This window comes from Chrysochloris asiatica, unplaced genomic scaffold (genome assembly GCF_000296735.1).
Source record: "Chrysochloris asiatica unplaced genomic scaffold, ChrAsi1.0 scaffold00072, whole genome shotgun sequence".
NCBI lineage: Eukaryota > Metazoa > Chordata > Mammalia > Afrosoricida > Chrysochloridae > Chrysochloris > Chrysochloris asiatica.
In genome coordinates, this window is record NW_006408590.1 from 9,665,358 (window position 1) to 9,684,809 (window position 19,452).

The 19,452-nt window shown below is 41.6% G+C and overlaps 1 protein-coding gene across 1 annotated transcript in view; it reads left to right on the plus strand.

Annotated features, from left to right (window-relative positions):
- Positions 1–19,452, plus strand: part of KIAA1549L (KIAA1549-like ortholog) — a 136,479-nt gene that overhangs the window by 98,768 nt on the left and 18,259 nt on the right. The window contains 2 exon segments of the mRNA XM_006864909.1: positions 3,629–3,758; positions 17,190–17,540. Of these exon segments, the coding sequence (XP_006864971.1) occupies positions 3,629–3,758; positions 17,190–17,540 (481 nt within the window).

Below are 19,452 nucleotides of genomic sequence, written 5' to 3' on the forward strand. Positions count from 1 at the left end.
AAAAAGGGGGAGTAGTTAATCTTACAGTCCAGAAACAGAGGCCCCTAGGACCATCAAGGGATAAGAGCATGAGCAGAATGCAGGACCCTAGCCAGAGAAGCAGCAATGACAGAGATGGAGGCAGAGATAAGGACATGGAGACACAGAGCAACTGAAGACTCTGGACTCATGGAAAGAGAGGGACTGGTTTCTGGTGGCCAGGAGGCAGACTTGCAGAATGTGCCCTTTGGTTGTTTAAATTATTATATATTCTTGAGTCTTTTTGTGTACATCCCCACCTTTCCCCACCCCAAAACAAAAAAAAACAAACAAACAGAGGGAATGGAAGCAAATACTGCATGATGATGCACGGTGGAGATTGTAATCATTGCAATGAAACAGTGGTGTAAAGTCGATGTTCTCCCATGTAAACTATCACTCAGTTCACAATAATAATAATAAAAGAACCTATGGAGCACAGTTCTGTTCTGACACACATGAACTGACTCAACAGTAACTGGTTGTAATGACAGATGAAAGAAGACGATGGTGACAAATTATGCATTTTCTAGGGTAGCTGAGTGGAGCCTCTGGATGTGCCGGTCCCTGGAACTGAGTTGCTCTATGCCTGGATCAGCCCATGGCTGGCTCCATCCCAAACATCACTCCCCCAGAAACAACTTCCCTGACCGTACTGTCTAAAGAATCCCTCATCTTAGCCCCTTACCATCACATCTCCTTAGGGTTTTGTGTTTCGGCTTTTCCTTTCCTCTCTTAAAATACAGTGAAATATGTTGTTGCTGTTAAGTGCACTTGAATCAGTTCCAACTAATAGCAACCCTATATAGCATTTCCAAGGAGTAGCTGGTATCTTTGAACCACTGACCTTATGGTTGGTAGTCCAGCACTTTGCCATTTTAATTCTTTTCAGTCTACATTCCTGTAGCATTAATCACGCTCACCACGTTGTACCACCATCACCACTATTTATTTCCAAACTCATCATCCCAAAGAGAAATTCTGTTCCGAGTAAGCACTAACTCCCCGTTCCCACCAGCTCACGGGAACCAATGATCTACTTTCTGTCTGTATGCATTCGTCTATTCTAGATATTCCATATAAATGAGATCATACAAATCTGAACCTGTGTCTGACATTCCACTCAGCATAATGTTTTCAGGGTTCATCTGTGTCCTAGTGTGTCAGAACTTCAGTTCTCTTTATGGCTGAATAATATTATATTATGTGCATATACCATATTTAGTTTATGCATTCATTAACTGATGGACACTTGGGTTGTTTCCACCTTCCGGTTGTTGTAAATAATGCTGTGGTGAACATTGGTGTCCATGTATCTGTTTGAGTCTCTTCTTTCATGTCTTTTAGGTCTATATCCAGCAGTGGGATTTCTGGGTCATACAGTAATTTTATGTTTAACTTTTTGAAGAACCACAAAAAACCGTTCACCATTTTACATTTTATCCAGCAGTGGACAAATGTTCCATGCTCTTACCAACACTTGCTATGTTCCATTTTTAAAAAATCAAAGTAGCCATGTTCTTATGCTAATATTTACTGGGAGCCCTGGTGTGGCACTGCACGGTAATGCACTGCAGGATTGATGGTTGAAAATCACCAGTTACTCCTCGGAAACCCTATACAGGGTTGCTGCGAGTCAGAACTGACTCAATGACACTTAGCAATAACAATATTCTTATTAGTTACTTTTATATCACCTTTAGAGGAATGTCTATTCAAGTCCTTTGTCCATTTTTGGATTACCTTGTTTGTCCTTTTAGAGCCATAGTGTCATAGTGATCAAGCACTAGGCTCCTAACCAAAAGGTCAAAGGTTTAAACCCACCAGCCACTATGGGGAAGAAAGAGGAGGCAGACTGCTTCTGTCAAGATTGTTGTTGTTGTTAAATGCCATCAAGTCCATCCCAACTCTGTATAGGGTTCCCAAAGGAGCTCTGGTAGCGTAGTGGTTACGAGTCGGGCTGCCAACCTCAAGGTCAGCAGTTCTAAACTACCAGAAGTTTCACGGGAGAAAGATGAGGTGTTCTGCTCCAGGAAAGATTTATTGTTGTTAAGTGCCGTTGAGTCGGTTCTGACCCATAGCAACCCTGTACAGGGTTTCCGAGGCTGTAAATCTGTACGGGAGCAGAATGCCTCATCTTTTTCCCATGGAGCAGCTGGTGGTTTCGAACTGTTGACCTTGCAGTTAGCAGCCCAATTCATAACCACTACGCTTACAACAACATAGGGTTCCCAAGGAGCAGCTGGTGGGTTTCAACTGTCAACCTTGCAGTTCAAGGTGACCTTGCAATCCAGTGCTTTATCCTATAGCACCACACTGGGACTGCTCTGTAAAATGTATAGCTTTTATAAACCCTATGGGGCAGTTCTACTCTATCCTATAGATTACAGCTTTAGAAACATACCTATGGGGCAGTTCTATTCTGTCCTGTAGGGTCGCTATGAGTCAGAACTGACTCAAAGACAACATGTTTAGGTTTGGTTGTTTGTCCTTACTACCACTTTATCACTTGGAAATGGTTTTGTTAATTGTCTTCCTTCATTAGAACGTAAGTTCCAGGAGGGCAGGAGCCATTGCTGTCTTGTTCAGTTGTGGAGCTTCCTTTTCTTCCACAGCGCCTGGCATATAGTTGTTGTTGTTGTTGTTAGGTGTCATCGAGTCAATACCGATTCATAGCGACCTTATGCACAGCAGAACGAAACACTGCCCAATCCTGTGCCAACCTCACTACTGTTGCCACGCTTGAGTCCATCGATGCTGCCACTTAGGCACTGCATAAATATTGTTGTTGTTAATTGCCGTCGAGCTGGTTCCACCTCATAGCGACCCTGTATAGGTTTTCCGAGGAGTGACTGGTAACTTTGAATCACCTGCCTTGTGGTTCAAAGTGACCTTGTGGTGCAGTTCATTATCCTACAGCACTCCTGGTAAATATTATTGTTGTTGTTAGGTGCCATCGAGTCGGTTCTGACTCAGAGTGACTCTGCATAGGGTTTCCGAGGAACAGTTGGTGAGTTTGAAACGCCAACCTTATAGTTCAAACTGACCTTGCAGTCAACTGCTTGTCCTACAGCACCACTCCAGGAGGGAGCGAGGAGCCTCCATAAGGTTTGTGGGTCCTTAGCTCAGAAGTCTGTCAACAGTTATGATATTAAGTGGCCCATTAGCTGGGGGGGTTATGAATGCATCTTAGAAGCCCTGCCTGTGAGGTCAGAAGAATGAAAAGGAAGCTGCTATGTTGACAAAGACAAGTTTGTTCTCCCAATGTTAGCTGTTCTAGAGGGTCACAGGAAAACCCCTGGTCTTTCAGCAGCACAGTATTCAATGAGATTGCAGTGGTGCAATTGATTGTGGTTCCCCAGTTTCTATATAAAAAGGCATTTACAATTCAGCCAAATGGTTACAGAATGGGGTTGGGGGAGAGAGGGGGAAGAAAAATCTTTATTATACTTTTTCTACAACCGCTTATGACTGAGGAACAAATATCATCAATTCTGAGATGTGTGAGGCAAATCCAAACCCTTCTTTGGTTGCCTGTCATTTGGATCAGTAGAAAATTCCATCTGTCAGGGCATTTGCTGCATCATAACAGTTGTTGAATTGTCTTCAGGCAACAGATGAAGAACTCTGTCTACAGAAGCCGGCAATCTCTGAACAGCCCAAGTCCAGGGGAAACTGAGATGGACCTTCTGGTGACACGGGAGCGACCCCGGCGTGGAATCCGCAACAGCGGCTATGATGTAAGTCTCTTAAAGCAAAGGGAATATACTATTCCATGGTACTGTAGAGTCAGTGTGGACTGCTGACCACAAGACTGGTGGTTCAAAGCCATCAGTGGCTCCTTGGAAACCCTATGCAGAGTTGCTATGGATCAGAACTGACTGGACAGCACTTAACAAGAACAACATAATTTTTCAGTGTCTTACACGTCTGTGGAACTTGTAAATGCATGAAAATGTTTTCTAGTTTATCTATTTATTTTATTAATCTGCAAATTAAGGAACCCTGGTGGTACAGTGGTTAAACCCTCGACGCTACCAGGAAAGGTCAGTAGAGCCAAGTGAACCCACGAGCCACCCCACTGGGCACTCACTCTTTGGGAGAAAGACACGCAGTGTGTTCTGCAGATGAAAGCCTTGGAAACCCTCTGTCCAATAGGGTCACTCTGAGTCAGAACTGACTCCAGGACAATGGGTTTAGGAATTTACAAAGTAAGGTTGTTTGTGTTGTTAGGTGCCATCCAGTCAGTTCCAATTCATAGTGACCCTATAAAGGGTTTCTGAGGTTGTAAATCTTTTCAGGAACAGAAAGTCTCATCTTTCTCCTATAGAGCGGCTTGTGAACGTGAACCGCCAACCTCGTAGTTCACAGCCCAGTGCTTAGCCTAAAGAGCCAGGAGTTCCCTAAGACTGCTTGGGATGTGTTAAAGTAACAAATGACTGCTAAAAGGTCTTTATTTCTAAATTTTAACATTTTAGGAAGAGCACATTGTTGACTTTAGACTCAACAAAGATTCTAAATGTCCTTAATTTTCTTCCCCTCTGACCTTAGATGATCAGTAGGAAGCATGGCTATGGGTTAGAATTCATTTGAGCACAGTCTTCTTTTACTCCTTAACACTGTTGAGAGGTTGGGTTTGTTCCTGATTTCGTGACTCTTCAATATGCCATGGAAACAATGAAATGTCCAGCTGAACCATTTGGTGATTTCATGTAATGAAGCGCACGCTTATGTTTAGAAATGCCTCCAAACAGCAGAAATTCTTCTACTTCCACCAAATGTCCCTGGATGATGAGCTAGAATGTGGTGTTGCCCATAGAGTTGTATAGTAGTTATATCCATGAGATCATATGAATGATACTATATCCAAGAATGCTTTACCCGGTCCCAAAATTCCAAATAATCTTGAATGCACTCTTAAGTTTTGTGAAAAATGTTTCTTTCTCATTCTCCTAAAAAAAATAAAAATTTTAAAAATCTTCATTTCATCCTAATTACAAATGAAAATTTTTCTGTAACAAGAGTTATAATTCAAATATGTCTGGTTGAAATTTGTTATCATTTTTAAATGACCGTGGATTCCTTAAATATGTCATTGTCATTTACAGCCAAGAAGATTTTTTTTTTCTACTCAGGATTGGTCATTGGATTATCTTTCAATTCCATCTTTCCAAAAATTTTCTGAAGTCTGTTCCTATATGTCCTATATTTCTGTACCTCGAAAAGAGAAGTTAGATGTCACTCCACACAGGATCCTTGCATAGGTAACACACACATGCAAAAAATGAGGCAGTCAATCAAGTAGAAAGAGATAAGAGTTATAGTTCTAAACATTGCCTTCATTTTCTCATCTCATTGCTTGCCACGAAGACTCCAAGTGGTATTTTTTAAATAATTCAATGAACAACAGAGCTATTCTACCTTTATTTAAATTTTTAATTATCTTACATTCAAACTTGATGTTTGCGTTGGTGGCAATCCCCTTATCTTTGTTCCTTTTCCTTTTCATATAAAACAGTTTAATAGTTTAATTTTATAGAATTTCAGGTGCTTAGGCAAGTCTTTTCTCTCTCTCCCTGAGTTAAATTATTCAATGTTAATTTTTCTCATAGAAGTATTTCTTATGCCAAACTCAATTGTTAATCTGATCATCAGCCTGTGATTAAAAATTGGAATTTGAGGTTGTCAACTTCTCTTTCCCTGCCAACATTGAGCATTTTTTCCCTGGGGATAGTTGGCTAGTTTGAAGTACTTTTTCCTCTGCTGATGCACCTGAGAAAAGATATTGTTGGTATTAAAGTACCATCGAGTCAGTTCTGACCTATAGCAATCCTGCATAGCGTTTCCAAGAAGCAGCTAGCTGGAGGGTTTGAACCTAGATAGGACAGGATTCTTAATTTATTTCAAGATGGATATTAATAGATTTCTTGTGAGATTCTAGGCACAGACACTTTCACAGTTGTGAGGGCAAAGAGAAGAGCCTTTCCTATTAATCGTACAAGGTGCAAACTGGTGTTTTGGGACCAGCATGGCATGACTTGCCATTCTCATTTAATATGTTTGGAATATCATGTTTGTAAATTATTATCTTAGTTTCCTGGGCCTTCCATAATAAAATATCACAAAATGGGTGACTTTAAAGAAATCTATTTTCTCAATAGTTCTAGAAACTGGGAGGTCCGAACCAAGGTGTCAGCCATGTCCCTCTGAGGACGCTGAAGGAGAAACTGCCCCATGCCTCTCTCCCAGCTTCTGCCAGAGGTCTTTGGTATTTTATTCTGTGTCTTGGATATGTCTCTTTACGTGGTATCCTGCCCCTCCATGTGACTGTGTCTGCGTCTCTTCTACCCTTTATAAGACACCACTCAGAAGGGATTAGAACTAGGACCCACCCTACTTCAGTATGACTTAACTGCTAACATTTTTAAAGAAAGGCTCTATTTTCTCAAATGAAGTCACATTCACAGGACTTCAGCATTATCTTTTGGTGGGCACACGGTTTATAACTGTTATCTAGAGCAATCAAACAATGGAAGGAGATACGGCCTTTTAAGGAAGGTTGTTAAATCCTCATACATACCTATGGTGGTGGTGGTGGTTAAGTGCCATGGAGTCAGTTCCAACTCATATATCTTTATGGGAGCAGAAAGCCTCATCTTTCTCCCGCAGAACAGCTGGTAGTTTTGAACTGCTGACCTTGAGATTTGCAGCCCGATTCTTAACCACTACGCTACTTATAAACACTCCAATTACAGAGCATTTGGATGGAGGTCTACTTCATTCTAAAACAAAAACAAACACTTTTTTAAAAATACAGATTTCTTTCAGAAGTACACGTAGCCTCAAAGACATCAACAAATATACTCTTCTTTAGGAGAAAATGATCATCCAGAGAGTAATTTTTAAGAATTTTGACTGTTGACTATAAAAATGAAATTGCTTACCCAAATCTCATTTTGATTTTTTATACTACTGATATGTAAAGTCGCTAACAGCTACAGACTGCTCAGTAGAAACTAGGTACTATTCTAGTCTTTTTTCAGATTCCTGGTGTGGTGCTGTGGGCTAATGCGCCAGACTGCAAAGTTGTTTGAACTGCAAAGTCGCTGGTTCAAGCTCACCAGATGCTCCTTGGAAACCCTACATAGGGCCTCTATGGGTTGGAACTGACTCAGTGGCACTTCACAACAACATTCTAGTTTTTTTATGTGTATCATCTAATTGAATTTGCAGTCACCAGTCAGGCAGATGCTACTATTATTTCCATTATTTACATGAGGAAACTGAGGCACAGAGCAGTTACATCATTTGTGTGCCCAGCTCCAGAGCCCATCTCCAAAGCCATCATGCAATATGACTTTCCATATGCATCCCTCATCTTCTGTCTACCCTCACATAATACAATGCAAGGGGTCATTAAAATGTTAGTGGGAAAATTCCTTTCTTTCCATTTTTCCCACAAACTTTATGCACATATGCCCTAGATTACTGCACCTCTGAAAAGGAGGTTAGATGCTACTCCACACAAGGATCCTTGCATAGGTAACACACATGACAAAAAAATGAACCCATAGATGAAGTAGAAGGAGATAAGAATTGTAGTTCTAAACAATGCCTTCATTGTCTGAGCTCATTGATTTCCAAAATTGCCAAAACACCTCTGGCAAAAGAATCCAGCAGCCCAACAAAGATCAGGTAATTCATTTGGGAACATGTTATTCTTCTTACTGGGCCTGGGGATCTGGATCTAGTCATTTCTGCCAAATTAGTGAACAAGCCAGGAAGATCTACACTGTGATCTGGTAAAAACATAAGGATTAGAAGACGGAATGAATTCTGAATTTTTTTTAAGTTGACATGAAGAAAAAGCCTAAGTATAAAAATAGATATGTAAATAAATTAACAAGCCAACAATGTATGTACACAAATGCACACACACACACACACACACACATAGATGCACACTGTACCAGGAAGTCTTGGCCCCAGGATTGGATGGCAACCTGGGTTTTTTGGAAATTTTCATTAGAGATGAATAGGCCTGAAGAGAGAGAGGGGCTTGTGAATAACTGTGTGTCCCAGCAACAATTCTCAATCTCTTGCCCATCCCAACATCTAAGGCAGGTACCACACACTCACGTAACTGTGGCTCCGTTAGGTTGTAATTTTCAAGGGGGAGGCACACCCTTTAAAAGGACATACAATTTGAGAAAGATGTCAAAAACTGACCACTTATAAAAAGCTAGATGATATCATTAACTAACTTTGGCATTGAAATGAATTCCTTCCTGTGCATAAAGCCAACCAGACTCATGGCCACCTCATGTGCATTAAAGGGGTTAGAAAAGATGTCAGCCTACTCTTTTAATAGCAAATATGCCTGTATTTCAGGGCAATTTTAAACTCTTATTTTCAAACATATGGTCTACTATGCCAGGAATGAAAAATTGAAGAGGAATGACATTGTATTCATTGTCAAAAAGAACATTTCAAGATCTATCTTAAAGTATAGTGCTGTCTGTGATAGGATAACATGTACATGCCTCCAGGGATTGTGAGGATGGTGTAGGACTAAGCAATGTTTTGATCTATTGTACATGGGGTTGCTATGAGTCAGAACCAATTCAGCAGCACCTAACAATAACTGCAGAAAGAAAAATAAGTTAATACAATTATTATTCAAATGCAAAAAAAAAAAAAAAATTCATGAGCCAATAATGCCAAACATGATTAAACTGAAGATGTTTACCAATTCTGTAATCTGAAATTGATCAAACATGCACTCAAGATGCATTGATAACTACTGGTGATGGGAATGTGAAAGTTGGAAACAAAGATGAAGAAGGCTCAGTAGCTGGAAAATATGGCCTTGATGAGAGAAATGATGCCAGAGATTTCATGACAAAATTTTGCAAGACCAACAACCTATTCACAGGAAATGTGTTTTTACGACAACATAACAGATGACTATGTGCATGGACCTTGCCAGATGGAATACACAGGAATCAACTATATCTGTAGAAAAGAAGACAAGAAAGCTCGATATACCATCAGTCAGAACAAGGCAACAGGTTACTGTGGAACACAACATCAGTTGCTCACAGGTGAGTTCACGTTTAAGCAGAAGAAAATTAAAAACAAGTCCACAAGAGCCAAATGGACTACAAAAAGAACAAGCAAATCTGTCATAGAGACAGTACAGCTAGAATGCTCCTTATAAAGGACAATGGCAAGACTTTGTTTCTCATACTTTGGACATATTTTCAGAGGGACCAGTCTCTGGAGAAGGGCATCATACTTAGAAAAGTGGAAGGTCACAAAAAAGAGGAAGGATCCCAACAAGATGTACTGGCACAGTGGCAGCAACCATGGGTCCAAACAAAACAATTTGTGAGGCTGGTTCAGGACCGAGCAGGGTTTTATTTTGTTGTGTATTCCTGACTCAGAACCTAACAGCAACAATACAAGAGCCAAAATATGAGAACAAGCAAATCTGATACTGTGTATATTCCGCCTGAATTTAGAAACCATCTCAAGAACATATTTGTTCTTGAACAAATGACTGAAGACCATGGAGCAGTCCTAAATAGAGGACTGCTACATCGTGAGTCGTTTCTGACCCTGACTTGTATCCAGTTCATTTCTGTAATAAACCCAGTAATCGTGAGTGTTGTCTATGAGTTCTATGTGGACATTGCAATGGATTATGGAACCCAGCTGTGAAGAAGACAGTACTATGGGAGGGATGGTTGGTGTCTTCACAGGGTAAAAAGGGTGTAGGGTGAGGCGTAGCTGACCTCCACTTCATAGAAATTGACCTTGGGATGATTTTGAGTTTGATTCTCCTTCCTCCTCGTGAAGCCAGAGAAGACAGACTGGCCTCCACCCTATTTTTGCATACATCATAGAATGTTTAACCATTATAGATCAAAAGGGCAGTGCTTACCCAAGGATCAAGTGCAGAAGGGGTTGGAAAAGAAGAGGAATGGACACAAGAAGCACAGGGAGGAAGTGGAATAAGTGATGCTGCATTGACGGATGAAACAAATGTGTGCTTTTTAAAAATGTAAACCTGATTATCTTCTCTGTAAATCTTCAATCAATTCACAATAAAAAGTTAAACAAACAAACAAACAAATAGCAATAAAAAAACAGTCCTACTTTCTTACCACGGTCTTCAAGACCCTGTGTGATCTGGTCCCTATCTGCCTTTCCACCCTGCTTTCCTGAGAATCAAGGTTTCAGCCCACTGCCTGCCTTTCTTTCTCCTTCTTAAATACTATAAGCTCTTTTTTTTTTTTTTTTTAATGTTTTTATTATGAATTGAGTGATAGTTTACATGGGAGAACACCACCTTTACATTCATCCTATTGTATTTCATTTCATTGCAATAATTATAATCCCCTCCGTGCATCATCATTCAAAAGCGTTTGCTTCTATTCCCTCTGTTTTTTGTTTTTTTGTTTTTTCCGGGGTGGAGGGGGATGTACACCAAAGCACTCAGGAATATATAACCTTTCCAGCAACCAAAGGGTATACCCTGCAAGCCTGCCCCCAACCACCAGCACACAGCCCCTCTCCCTCCTTGAGTCTAGAATCCCCAGCCGCTCCATCTCTCCACATCATCATCTTTGCCTCCATCTCTGGCATGACTGCTTCTCTGGGTAGGGTCCTGCATTCTGTTCTTCTCCTTTGATGGTCCCAGGGTCCTCCGTTCCTGGACTGCAAGATCAATCACTCCCCTCCTTTTGTTATAAAATGTCTACCTTTACATTTGCAACAACCGCAGTCAGTCCTGATAACAATTATTCACTATTGAACCCCAAGAGTATTATCTCCATCTCCTTTCACCAGCCTTGTCTAGACCACTACAAGCTCTTTGCCAACTCGGGGTTTTTTTCACAAGCTTGCTTTCCTTAGGTTCTTTCCTATGGTTTCCACATTGCCAATGTGTCTTTCTTCAGGTCTCCATAATCTCTTTAGGCCTTTTCTGACCATCCCCATCTAGTCAGATACGTTGACCAACCCATTTTGTGTGTTTTATTAAGGAGCATTCAGCTGCACTTCTTCCAACACAGACCTATTTGTTCTTCTGGCAGTCCATGGTCCCTTCAAATTCTTTTCCAATACCACAACTCAAATGTATCAGTGCTTCCTTATTCATTGTCCAATGTTCACATGCATATGAGACTATTAAAAATATCATGGCTGGAGTCAGGAACACCTCAGTCCTCAAACAATTATTTTTGTTCTTGAATACTTTAAAGAGGTGTGGTACCTTGAATTTTCTTGATATGGCTTTTTTATCCAAAGTCCTCTTAATCCCAGCAAGTGGTTGGATGGGACTATGTGAATTAGGTACATAGGACTCTAGGGCTGGGATTAGTTAGTTTTGCCCTCCAGCTAGGTTTAAAAGGAGCCATCTCAGAAGCAGAGAAGGAAGATATCAGGACCATGAAGAAGGAAGAGCATTAGCGGAGCATGAGACATGAAGAGGCAACATCTAGAGGTAATGGCAGAGATGATGACAGAGGCAGTGGCATAGAGAGACAGAACAGCTTCCAGAACTAGGCCTGTGGGCTGAGTAAAGCTGAGTGCCTATGGGCAGGATATGCTTGCAGAATATGCCCTTTGGCTAGTCACAGCCTAGCTAAAAGAGCTTTGTATCACTCGCCCTAGCAGGGCAGAGGACAGCGGGCCACATGGGTGAGAGGCCCAAGACAAGAGTGAGGCGTGCCTACAATATCGCAGACAAGAGGAAAACTACTGCGTCCAGAGTTGGTTTTGATCCTGAATTGTACCCTGTTCACTTCCCTAATAAACCACATAATCGTGAGTATTGTTATGAGTTCTGTGTGGCCATTGCAGTGGGTTATCAAACCTAGATGTAGTACAAAGAATGTGGTAGGAAGCATGGTTAGTGTCAGAATGGAGTAAAGAAGGCTGTAGGGTAGAAGCATGTCTGACCTCCACTTCTAAGGAATCAGCCTTGGACTGATTTTCACTGTTTCTCTTTCTCCCTTGTGAAGCTAGGGGAAATCAGATATGGCTCCTACATGGTTTTTGCAGTGGTCTTGTGCAGCAGATTTACTGCAATACACTGTTTAATTTCTTTGCTGCTGCTTGCATGAGTGTAGATCCAAGCTAAATCTTTGGCAAATTCAATCTTTTCCACATTTCACATGATGTTGTTTATTGTTCTAGTAGTAAGGAATTTTGTTTTCTTTACAGTGAGGTGCAACCCATACTGAAGACTGTGGTTTTTGACCTTAATAAGTAAGAATTTTAAGTCTTCTTCTCTTTCAGCAAGTAAGTTGTATCATATGCGTACTATAGGTTAATGAATTTTCCTCCAATACTGATGCTATGCTCTTCTTTGTATAATATAGCTTCTCAGATTAATTGCTCAGCATACAGATTGAACAAGTATGATGAAACAATGTGACCCTGGTCACACCTTTCCTGATTTTAAACCATTCACTATCCTCTTGTTCTATTCTAACTGCCTCTTGTTCTATGTACAGGTTCCTCATGAGCACAATTAAATGCTCTGGAATATCCACTTTTCAAAATGGTATCCATAGCTTGTTATGAGCTACACAGTTGAAAACCTTTGCATACTTAATAAAACACAGGTAAACATCTCTCTGTTATTCTCTGCTTTCAGCCAAGGTCCATCTGACGTCAGCAATGTCCTTTTCTGAATCCAGCTTGAATTTCTGGAATTCCCTATCGATGTACTGTTGCATTAATTATCTTCAGAAAATTTTTACTTGCATGTGATATTAATGATATTGTTCGATGATTTCTGCAATATACCTCTCTTTACTATGGACACAAATATAGATCTCTTGCAGTCATTTGGCCAGGTCTTTCAAATTTCTTAGCATAAATGGAGTGAACTCCTTCAGTACTAGATCAACTTGTTGAAATATTTCAAGTTGTATTCCATCAATCCCTGGAGCACCTTTTATGCCAATGCCTTCAATCCTCCTTCAATACCATTGGCTCATGATCATATGCTACCTCTTGAAATGGTTGAACACTGACCATTTCCTTTTGGTACAGTGACTCTGTGTATTCCTTCCATCTTCTTTTGATGCTTTCTGCATCATTCAATAATTGCCCATAAAATCCTTTAAGATGAGGCTTGAACTTTTTCTTCAGTTCTTTCAGCAAAATGCTGAGTGTGTTCTTCCCTTTTGGTTTTCTAATTCCAGATTTTAGCACATTTCATTATAATATTTGTCTTTGTCTTCTCTAACTGCCCTTGGAAATTTCCTATTCAACTCTTTTACTTCCTCATTTTTTTCAATTTGTTTTAACTACTCTATGCTGGAGTGCAAGTTTCAGAGTCTCTTCATACAAAGATGTGGGCTTTTTTCCTTACCTCAAATTCTATCCTATGACAATTGGACAGACTTTTAATTTCAGTTCTATATTATAAACTTAGAGTGCCAAGAGCCTTATATTAGGTTCATGGGAGACTGAGGTAAGATGTGGTCAGGGAATTTCCCATCGTGAGCAAGACAGACATTGTGTAAGTAAGTACAAGTGTGATGAGGGGAGTCCCAGTACATATGGAAAGCTCGTCTTGTTTCTCCTTGTATATATCAGAAGACTGAAAAAACATGTGAGAATTATAGGAAAAGGAGAGTTCTTTAGCAGAAGACTTATGCAAACCTGTCAGGGTCTAACTTGATCTAAGACTCTTGGCCCTACAGTTGAAGGGAAACCCTCAAGGGGTATGGAAACCTCTGGAGAGAAGCAGAGGTTAGTTTCCCTTGGGAAGTCATCAGGCAGATGGCAGCGCAATTAGTTGCCATAAAGCCAGCCCCAATACATGGTGACCCATTGACAACAGAACTGGAATGACAATGGGAACTATGGAATCCCTGAAACATGAAACTGGAGAAAATGTCCCAACCTCCCCAGCAAAGGTCACCCCTCTCCTTACCAGCCTTCCTCAGAGAGCTGCTCCATTACAGCCCCATTGCAGGGCTCCTGGGGAAGTGGAAAAGAAGGGAGATGTTGCTAAGGAGTGTACTTTCACCATTGTTAATGCACAACTATAAATCCAACAATAATAGCTCCTCCAGTGTAACTGAAATGCACAGCGCAGCTCAAGGGTGGGAAAAATTATAGTTCAGCTTTCCCCAGTGACATTAATCTTTCATCTGGCAGTAGTTTAGCATTAAGCATTCATTATTTATTAGGGAGACTCTGGATATAGGGAGGAAGGGCAATGTGGGTAGCAACCGGCATTGATGATGAAATGGAAGAGACAACCTTGTGCTGCTGGATGCACATGGGGCAGGTGCAGGGACAGCAAACTGCCTGCTTAGCCTCTCTGGCCTCCACCTCCTCATCAGTAATGGTCTCCTGAGGAATCAAAGGGTGTCTTAAATCCCTCAGGCTCTGACAGTCAGTTTCAGAACATACTATCCATTGTGTAAAAAATGTCTTTCAGAAATTGTTGTTAAGTTCCACTGAGTTGGTTCTGACTCATAGGGACCCTGTATAGGGCTTCTGAAGAGCAGCTGATGAGTTTGAAATGGCAACCTGTGGTTCAAATTCACCTGATGGTCTAGTGTTTATCATACAGCGCCATGCCCATTACCATTTAAAAGACAGTAGACTGGAGTCCTGGTGTAGTACTGTAGGATAAGCACCTGACTACTAACCACAAGATCATCAGTTCAAACCCACCAGCTGCTTTCCAAAACCCTACACAGGTCATATTTGATTCCTGAGGAGACCATTACAGATGAGTAGGAACTGACTCAAGGGCACACACAACAGTAACAGACTTGAGGCATACCTGGGACAGAATGCGTATTGGCTATTTGATCCCAGTGCTTTAGACATTGTAATTAGATGAAAAATGTGTGCAGTTGAATGAGTAAAAGTAATGTTAATGACAATTACGATGATAACAGCAACTATTATTGTTTCTACCATGTGCTACTGTTCCATGGTAGAATGCATTTTTAAATGCATTGCCTGTTATAATTCATATAAAACCTTTTGAGGCAAGTTCTATTATTCTCATATTACAGATGAGGAAACTGACACAGAAACATTATGTTAACTTTCCTCACTGGAACATGGTTTATACACTGTCTTTCATCTTCTAGGTCTAACCATTGCTATGGCAACCCACCCAGCTCAGCTGCAACCTGTGGGCTTAGCAGTCCCATCTACGTCCCATCGCTCTTGCTTTTTGCCCTGAAGCTTCTCTGCCATTGTTATGTGGAACAACTGGTGGGTCCATTTCAGCCCATCTGCCACAATGACAACCTCACAATACAATGGGGTTCTCTGGAGCAGCCTTTCTGAGGTGGATTGCTCCTCCGTGCTCCGCAGCATCACTACTTTGCTTCCTCCTCCCATTTACTCATGCTAGACCTCACTCTTATACCCTGGGAATATTTTGCAAATTAAATTATTTGCCTTTTGTCTTGAGTTTGTTCCTGGTGTGGCACTATGGGATAATGCACTGAACTGCAAGGTCAGTTTGAACCACAAGGTTGGCGGTTCAAACCTACCAGCTGCTCCTTGGAAACCCTTTACAGGTTCGCTATAGGTCAGAACTGACTTGACGGCACTTAATAACAGCAAGCTGTGACATTGCCCATGACTAAGTGATGGAACCTAAGTAGGAGAATATCTATGCAAATTATAATGAGCAACCAGAATCAAGATCTGAAAGCATAAAGCATTTTGAATGGATGTGTACACACACATACATACGCAGATAGGATTGGGAGTGGAGATAAGTACACCTTAATTTTAAAAAGTAAAAGTGAAATCATTTATGGTAGTCAAAAAAAACTCATTGCCATCGAGTTTATTCTAAATCATAGTGACTCTGCAGGACAGAATGTTAGTATTGTTGTTAAGTGCCATCGAGTCGGTTCCAACCCATAGCGACCCTGTCTAGGGTTTCCGAGGAGCAGCTGGTGAGCTTGAACCACCGACCTTGCAGTTCAAATGGCTTTGCAGTCTGGTGCATTAACCAACAGTGCCACACCAGGACTCTATAGGACAGAATAGAACTGCCTTATTTGGTTTCCAAGACTGTGCATTTTTACAGAAGCAGACTGACACATCTTTCTCTTAAGAGAGCTGCTGATGGGGTGCTGGTAGGTTTGAACTGCCAACCATCCAATTTGCAGCCAAGCGCTTAACCAATGCACCATCAGGAACTTTTTTTTTTCTCCTGTTTATCTGTATCTTCTAATTTTTTAAAAGATGACTGTATTATTACTCATGTAATAGATAGGAAGTGAGTTGGCCAACTGACCTAAACCAGTCTATTTATGCAGAACTCGCAGGTTCCTTTAGCAGACAATGGTTGCCACGGAAATGTGAGTATTAGAATTGAATGTGAACTAACTGCTCCCCCACTGTTTCATATCATAATCTGTCACTCATACAGACACTAGCAAGCATCCATGAACAGACGAGAATCCCAGCTCTCTGCCCATTTAGGTGTTGCAACTACTCTCTGTATGAGCTGCTCACTGGAGGAAGGCAGGAGAATATTCTAGAGCAGTGGGTCTCACACTTGAGTGGACATCACAGCTATGGGAAGGACTTGTTAGAGTACAGTTCACTGTGCCTGTCCCAGAGTGCTGGACTCAGTCTGGGGAGCATCATAATTTGAGAACAGTGAAGGACTTTGTTACTCTTTTTGATACCTAGTATCAGACAATCAGCATTCCCTAACTGGGGGCAGGACAGAGTTGGTCCAGGGGGCCGTCATCCCTCTAGGAATACACTACAGGAGTTTAAATGCTTATATCCAAAAGACATGAGGTGGGGATGACCTCTAAGAGGTTTTAGAGGAAGCTAATAATGCAAGCAATGAGAATCCATTTCTCATGATCATTATGCTAAATAGCAAAGCCTGTGGCGTAGATCGAGCTCTGGATCACACAAGTACTGATAGTCGGAGTACATACAGCCTTATTAATGTACTGGCTGACATCCCTGCAGAGCGAGGTCCTAAACAGGACAGGACTGAACTTAACAATAGACCACTTAAATGAGCACAGATGCATAATATCAACATTATCACTGGCAAACATTGTCGAATAAATCACAGACAACATTTGTGAGAAGGAAAGCTACTGACCAATCAATGGGCTTTTTGTTTGATCCCACAGACGGAACCGGAAATCATAGAGGAAACTAACATTGACAGAGTTAACGAACCCCGGGGCTATAGCAGGTCACGGCAGGTGAAAGGCCACTCGGAGACCTCCACACTGAGCTCTCAGCCCTCCATCGACGAGGTCCGACAACAGATGCACATGCTGCTAGAAGAGGCCTTCAGCTTGGCGTCCGCGGGCCACGGGGGTCAGAATCGGCACCAGGAGACCTATGGCTCGGCACAGCACCTGCCCTACTCGGAGGTGGTGACCAGTGCTCCTGGAACCATGACTCGGCCCAGGGCAGGAGTGCAGTGGGTGCCCACCTACCGACCTGAAATGTACCAGTACAGCCTGCCGCGACCCGTAAGTCGCAGGCCCCACCCTTCCCCATGTGTCCTAACGAGGATAAACCACCAAGGCATTTGGAGTTGAGTTTTGCAGCCTCTGGTCATGTCTTCTACCCACACCCATTCCCTTTTAATCCTGAGGGCACAAGTCCACAAAGAGCCCTTATAGCTAATCAAAACCACCAGCATCATACATTTCTTAAATGAGGCCACCTCAAAATTGGAAAGCACTGAAAAATAATACAGTGGAGAGATAGGCTGTCAAACTAGAACAACATTAAAGGTAGTTCTTTTCTTTTTTTTTGTCAACAATATTAGTGATCTCTGTTTTCCATAAGGAGGAAATAGCTAACAATATGCAGCAGAAATGATTCTGAACCTAAGTTCTTACAGAGCCCCCTCTTGGCTATGTTAATATGAAAATCAATAGAAAGGGTGGCAATATGAAAAGATGATTGTGATCACTTTGCATCTTTGAAAAAGGAAGCGTTTCTAGCTCTGCCGGAGGATAATTGGAAGCTGGTGGTTTTAAATGCACTAAGGCAGGCTGATAGCATTTATATCATGGAGAAGGTTAGCACTGGCAACTTGGGATTGCCGCAGTGCAGTTCAGGAGACTCTTGATCATATTTTACCCCCTGTATCTGGGCAGAAATTGGACTTGACACCTAATGACCAATCCAGTTTTGCTAGCAGCCCTAATGGGTCTGTGCCAAGCGGAATGAAAACATCTTATAGCCTTCCTGTCAGTGTCAAAGTAGGGGATTCCGAGAAAGGCAGCAGGGCTAAAACCTCTTCCCTAGTCGAGGCTTTCCAGGTGGAACTAAAGTAATAACAACCACCACCCTGTATAGACCTGGGCATTAAGCAGAGTGTTATATAGGCAGTCTCTTCTAATCTCGAAACCACACTCATGAGGTCAATGAAAAGTCCCTGGGAGGTACATACAGTTCAGTGTTTGGCTACTGACTGACAAGTTGGCAGTTCAAATCTACTTAAAGTCACCTTGGAAGAAAGGCCGAGCAGTCTGCTTCCTAAAGATCACAGCCATTAAAAACCCCGTGGATTTCAGTTCTACTCTGAAACATGTGAAGTTGCCATGAGTTGAAATTGACTCAACAGCAACTGGTTTGGGTTATTTTTAGTTTATGCTCACTGAGGAAACTGAAGCTCAGAAAAGTAATTGGCTCAAGGCCAAACAACTGTAAACAGCAGAACTGGGATTTGGTCCTAAAACTGTCAGACTCAAAGCCCACACTCTGCACCTGACCTGACCCAAAGGCAGTTATTGGGATGTTTTCCATGGTTTAAATAGATTCTCGAATCTTCCAAACTCTGGAGTATGGTTATCTCCAAAGGAAGCCTATCCAGTGAGGGAATTCTGTCCATCCCTATCACTGCCCCTGGTAAGGGTGAAGTTGGGGATTTTATAGTCTACCTCCTCAAAAACCAAACAGAAAAAAAAGGCCCTTCTGTAAAACTTTACCGGTGTGAACATATGCAGACATATCAGGTATGAGTTTGCATTCACCATAACACTGGGTTCAAGAAATGTTACTTTTCGTCTTTTTCTCCAAATCAAGTTTGGATCTGCTCTGAGCTCTGGCAAGGTAAGTGGGAAATTTACTATCAGTTATTATTGAATTCCCTCCACTTCTGGTTGTACATTGATCATGGCAGTTTGATAAAGTTTAGAACATCAGGGGAGTTGCATCAGTAACTGTTGACCTGTGCAGTGCCCAGTTCTCAGAGACCCTTGAAGGTGGAGTCATCCTACCATATCTGGGCCAGACTAGACACAGAAATCTTTACCTTTGGACTGCCCCAAGAAATTCCCTTTAAAACCTACTGAATGCCTGACATCTGGCAGATACTTATCCTCTAAACTTAGAGTCCTGGTGTGGTGCTGCTGTAAGAGAAACACTGCA